This window comes from Urocitellus parryii, chromosome 14 (assembly GCF_045843805.1).
Source record: "Urocitellus parryii isolate mUroPar1 chromosome 14, mUroPar1.hap1, whole genome shotgun sequence".
Classification (NCBI taxonomy): Eukaryota; Metazoa; Chordata; class Mammalia; order Rodentia; family Sciuridae; genus Urocitellus; species Urocitellus parryii.
The window spans coordinates 29,961,499-29,967,087 of NC_135544.1; the positions used below are offsets into that span (position 1 = coordinate 29,961,499).

At 41.1% G+C, this 5,589-nt stretch overlaps 1 protein-coding gene across 2 annotated transcripts; it reads right to left on the reverse strand.

Annotated features, from left to right (window-relative positions):
• Window positions 1-430: 430 nt before the first annotated feature.
• On the reverse strand, window positions 431-5,156 carry Cdkn2aip (CDKN2A interacting protein). 2 transcript variants are annotated; one of them, XM_026400599.2, is made up of 3 exons: window positions 4,752-5,156; window positions 4,127-4,257; window positions 431-3,720 (listed from the first exon to the last, which is right to left on the reverse strand). In XM_026400599.2, exons 1-3 carry the CDS (start codon window positions 5,021-5,023, stop codon window positions 2,375-2,377), a joined length of 1,749 nt encoding a protein of 582 aa, XP_026256384.1. In that variant the 5' UTR covers window positions 5,024-5,156; the 3' UTR covers window positions 431-2,374. The 2 variants fall into 2 exon arrangements, with proteins under 2 accessions (XP_026256384.1, XP_026256385.1); XM_026400600.2 differs by having other exon boundaries at window positions 3,633-3,720; window positions 4,158-4,257.
• Window positions 5,157-5,589: the final 433 nt, after the last annotated feature.

Genomic DNA, 5,589 nt, shown 5'->3' on the forward strand with positions numbered 1-5,589 from the left:
CTAGACAAAATTTAGGACATGCAAGTATGGAGAAGCATTAATAACAAAGAAGAGCTTCTGAAGAGATTCATTTCAAAGGGCTTTGGAAAGATGTTATAACCACTGATCTAAACTGGCAGAAAATTACATTCTGAAGTTTTTTTTTTTTTTTAATCTTTTTTTTTTTTATGTGGTGCTGAGAATCAAATCCAGTGCCTGTCACACGTGCGAGGTGGGTGCTCTACCACTGAGCTCCAGCCCCAGCCCTCTGAGATGGTTTAAAAAAAAAAAAAAAAAAAAACTGCAAAGAGGTGAGGATGAACATACTTATGGGCTTGGGTTCTGAAACCAGACATGAGCTTGATAGAATTTTTTAACCAAAGCGTGTTTATTTCTTCATTAGAAAACATAGGTCAAATGAGAATAGCTACTTGTAAAGTCATGAGGAAATTAGAACATGTGTACACAAGTAAACTATGGTATGCCTTCACTATGCTGCGCACTTTAAACTATCATTTCAATTAATCTTCATAGCTCTATGAGGTGGCTACTAGTCCTATTTTATAGCTGAAGTAAGGCTTAAAGTTTACCAGAAGTTCCACATCTAGTAAGAGATAGAACCAAGATTTTACATCAATAGTAACAGATCCCAAAGCTTTTATTTTCTTCTGCATCTACTATTTTGAGGAAATGTGAAAAAATGTTCCTCTTAAGTCAGGTTCTTTAAATTCTGATTAACTTTTATAATAAGAGTATTTTTGTTTTGAAATAAGATTATAACAAATGTTTGTATGTGAAACATCTGTTCTACTAGGCAGCTTCTTCAACATCAAAAACTTATAATTTAAAATATATAACCTTTATATTAACTTTAAAAAAAGACATTTCAGGAAATTAACAAAATAACCTAATTAGATATATTTCGGAAATGTATTTATTCTTTCTAGTTTCTGGCTCACTTTTTTGGTAAGCACTGTCTCACAAAATGTACATTCCAAGACTAAGGAAAGTGAGCAATTAAAAGTGCTTTAAAAATACATTCATGTTATTGCTCCCCACAATGTATTAATGGTAACTCATTTATAGAACACAGATTTTAGCTCTGGTATCCAATGAAACATCCTCAAAAATGAATCATTTTTAAAATGTTATCTGATAAAATTAAAATGTCCCTGATTATTTTCCTATTTCAATACAGCTGACCCATAAATAGTCATTTCTTGTCTCTGTACATTTTCACCGTGACTGCTCAATACGCAGCACCTAATAACAGCATCTAGGAAGCCAGAAGGCCACAAAGATAATCAAATATCTTAGGCCACAGTTTGAAGAAAACAGAATATGCCATAATAGATTAATATCATCAGAATCACCTTCAACAAGTAAAGTTCTACTTCATTACTAAGAGATATAATTCAGTTAAACAGGATCATTAAACTGAACATGGTATCAATTTTCAGTATTTTTCTGAGATTTGAAAATTGTAGCTTCCCTGTTCATAAAAAGTTGTATATCACTTTAAAAATCACTCGGTTGTAATTTACTATGACTAACAGTGGGAAGCCTATTGTAAGACTTGGTTCTGACCTAAAGGAGAAAAAAAAACACAACTTCTTGAAAAGGTAAAATAGCTTAAAGCATTTAATATCTAAACAAATCAATCTGTTAATAGTAGTCACAAAATATGCTTAATATAGAAACCCACATTTATGTCTTTAAGAAAAAGTGTAAATTGTATTTTACCTCAAAACATAAATTAACCCGCTTAAAGAATCAGCAGCGGTCAAAATCATGGTGAATTTTAAACAACTTCAGAATAAAATAACAATAAGTACATTATACTGCTTTATATCTAAAAAATGCTTACAACTTCTCATAAAAATAGTCTGAGGCAACTATTTTTTCTTTTATTCTCTTACAGACATGTTCAACACTATGGGCAACATTCTTAAAACCTTAAGTTTCTCAGACTTTCAGACATTCAAATACTGTGGTCCCCTTTTCTTTGATGTGATTTATTCAGCTAAAAAAAAAAGCATGGTAGACAACTTAATACATTTTCACCAAATTTAAAGTAGTACAAAAATTTTAAGACTCTACAGAACTACACATCGTACCTAATACATCATTAAAAATAGAAGACAGTATTTTCTTCAGCAAATAAAACAGCATACTGGTATGCTGTTAATGCATACCTTTTTAATATGTACTGTCATTCATAAATTATTTACAACTTCTACTTATGTGAAGAGAATTAGAATGTAAATTTTTCTGCAAAACTGGAAAAAAGCAATACAAAATTTGTGAAAGCCTGTTTTATATTGTACAAAAGTAAGCCAGTTTTCTCTTCAAATACCAGATACTGTATGCAGTGATATTTTGAACATATTATAGATTATAGTAATTCTTGAGGATGTTTTAAAGCTGGAGGTAAGTTTACAGGTCTTGATTCTTCATCAAGGAGTACTAGATCTTCTATCTCACTGCCTCTGTATTTCCTTTTACATATTTTTACCACCACCTTTTTCTTAAGAAATAACTTCAATGCTTCTCTTGATGCAACTGCTTTTGCATTTTCTTTGCTTTTTCCACAGCCAGTGCCCAAGTACACTGACTTGCACCTCAATTCACAAACAATACTTTCTTGAGAGCTCTTATTTTGAGGCAGATCTGCCAGTTCTTTTAGTGGGACAAAAAACACATCCAGTGTTGCTTTCAGAGCCTCAATAGCTGCATTTAGGAGCTCTCCATGATTCACATTGGGACTAAAGCCACCAACAGCTACTAATTTCCATGCCACTGTTTTATACAGTCTATTGAAGAAAGGTTGCTTCTGTTTCACATCTTCATTGGTTAATTTGCAACAAGAGAACTTGATAGAACTCTCACTTGACTGTGAAGTACTTTTAGAAGGCAACTGTGAGGTGCTACTCTGAGAACTACTCTTAGAAGCTAGCTGGGACACACTTGCTAAGGAAGTACTTTTGGAAACCATAGATCCACTGGTCTGGGAGCTGCTCTTGGAAGCTAACAGTGATGCAGCTACCTGGGAAGTGCTTTTGGAAGTGAGCAGTGATGTATTTGTTGAGCTGCTCTTGGGAGTTAGTAATGATGTGCCTGATGAGGAACTGTTTTTAGAAACTGATGATGAAACACTTGCCTCTGAACTAGTTTTGGAAGTTAACCCACTTGAAGCTGTCTCTGAACTAGGTTTAGAAGACAATAATGGCAACTCTACTTCTGAGCTTCCAGAAGTACCCAACAAGGGCACCTCAATCTCTGAGCTGCTCTGAGAAGTAGAGACTGAAGAACCTTCCAAAGCACTCTTTTTAGGTGAGCCACTTTGTTGTCTGGAATCAGTGGACTGGGTCACGTGACTATTCACACTGGATTTCAACAACGAAGAAACAAATGATGCTGAACCATGCTTATCTGGAGCTTCTGATTCAGAAGCTTTTCCAGATCCTGCTGTTGTTACCTGAGAGGAAATGCTGCTGCTGCTTTGGCTGGAAACAGATCGATCTCCTTCACTCATAGAGCTATTCTGACCAGAGATGCCAGAGCTCCGAGTGGAGTTTCCACTACTCTCTGATTTGGTGCATGACCCGGAACATGTAGAACTGTTTTCTGGCTGAGCTGATGTACGTTCTGTTTTGGCAGAAATTTTTGCAAGATCTCGCTCAACTGCAGAGTTGTTTTTTCCTTCTATGATTCGTTTTTTGGATAGCTCTTCTACCCCTTCTAAAAAGAAGGAAAAAACAGATATTTAACTAGAAAATACATCATATATATCAGCTGACAAGACAAATATTCAATTATATAAAGGCACAACGTAAAAATATTTCAGAACTAGTAGTTCCTTTAAAAAGTGTGAAATAACTTCTTAAAACAGTGTTGAATAACCATTAATTTCTAATATTAAAAATATTAACAGCATCAGACAACATGGGACACTTCAAACTCTACAGCAAAATAAACTATCAAATTCAGAGCCTAAAACACACAGACATATAATTTAGGTTAACATTCCAATTTAATAACATTATATAAATTCTAACTTGTTAAAAAAATTAGTAATGACAATTCCTAATTATATCAAACTTATTTTCTAAACTCCTATGTATGTTCACATCTATGATCTGCTAACCATTGCTACTCGATATCCCTCTTTTCTTCACCTTGGCAACCAGTTCGTCTCTTGTTGTATGGATTGGAGCATCTGTCACTTTGATGCCTTCAGCCATACTAAGAATTTTATCCATAACTTTTTGAGGGTACCTGAAAAAGAAAGAAAAGTCACTTTTAAAAAGTGTTTTTCTTTAAACTACTACTTGTGGAGTGCAGAAGGAAAAAAAAAAAAAGCCACAGGAACTGCATTTCCTGGTTGCAATCAAGAAAGTGTACCAACCGCCAAGAACTTTTAGTTTCCTGGAAGCCCATAAACAAATGCCTTAGGATCTGGTGGGCGGATCTCTCCTCACTAACCTTTAAACCTTGCTTTCAACTACAAGAACGTTGTCAGCTTTACACTAACAACCCCACCAACAGTCCCCCTACAACGGGGACACCCACAGACTGTTAATTGTGTCCGCGGCTCGCCGAGACGCCCTTCTCACCCTTAGAGGGCAGCCGGTCCCGTGAATTCCCGCGCTTCACAACTTCCCCTCCCCACCGAGGCCGTACTACGAAGGGCTCAAGACCCCGGGTCCCAGGTCCCAGTTCGGAGGCGGGAGAGAAAACCGAAAGCCGGTCAGGGACGCTTCCTTACTCACCGGCACCCAAGGAAGACGTGGTTTGCCCAGGCCATGGAAAAGGAGATGAGCTGCTGCAGCTGCCGACTGCGGGTCCCGCTCTCGGCGTCGGCAGCTTCGTCCGGGTTAGCAGAGGCAGCGCCACCCGCGGGGGCCAGGTCCCCGGCGTTGCGGAGCAAAAACTCCCGGCGGTGGCGCCAGTGTTTGTCAGTCTCGCCCTCGCAGCGCAGCGCCTCCACCCAGGCGGCCACCCGCGGGTTCTGGCTCAGGTACTCCGACACCTCCTGCGCCATGTTGGGCCTGCAGGACGCGGAGGGCACCAGCAGACGCTGCACCGGGTAAGAGACAGGGTGCGCAGGGGCGAACGGCCCTGTCACTGCGGCCTGCACCGGCTGCCCTCCAGAGAACGCCCCTCAGGAGGCCCACACACCAAACAACAGCGTCCAGAGCAGCTGAACCGCCCACTTCCGCCTGCCGCCGGCTCCTTCCCTTTTATAACCTCGCCGCCGCCGCGCGCTCGCGCGTCCTTCCGGTGCGAGCCGGCTCTCCCAGGACGCTTTGCGGCGTCGGGCCGCGGCGACGCCGCGGCCGCGCCAAGCCGCTCTAGAGCAGTCCGCTGGGGAAAGGAGGGAGACAGGAGACGGGCGCTTGGCGCCTCCCGCCCCGCGAGGGAGGGCCGCTAGTGGGGTTCGCCCGGGGCGTCCCGAACCTCGGCGGAAACCCGTGCGTTCTGGCTTCGCTTTGTGACGCCGCACGCTCCGTCAGTCCCCCTCCCAGCCCGGTGCGGCGCCTGTAGTAGAGGCGAGTGTGTGCGTCGAGCCGCCTGGTCGGCGGGGCTGACTGGCAGGCGGGCCGAGCC

What these genes read in the sequence shown, in the direction of transcription:
- Cdkn2aip (XM_026400599.2), bottom strand. Translation starts at nt 5,023, where the DNA reads ATGGCGCAGGAGGTGTCGGAGTACCTGAGCCAGAACCCGCGGGTGGCC. An exon ending in CACGTCTTCCTTGGGTGCCG is followed by an intron (nt 4,258 to 4,751) that starts GTGAGTAAGGAA and finishes TTTCTTTTTCAG; the next exon opens with GTACCCTCAAAAAGTTATGG. An exon ending in AGGGATATCGAGTAGCAATG is followed by an intron (nt 3,721 to 4,126) that starts GTTAGCAGATCA and finishes CCTTCTTTTTAG; the next exon opens with AAGGGGTAGAAGAGCTATCC.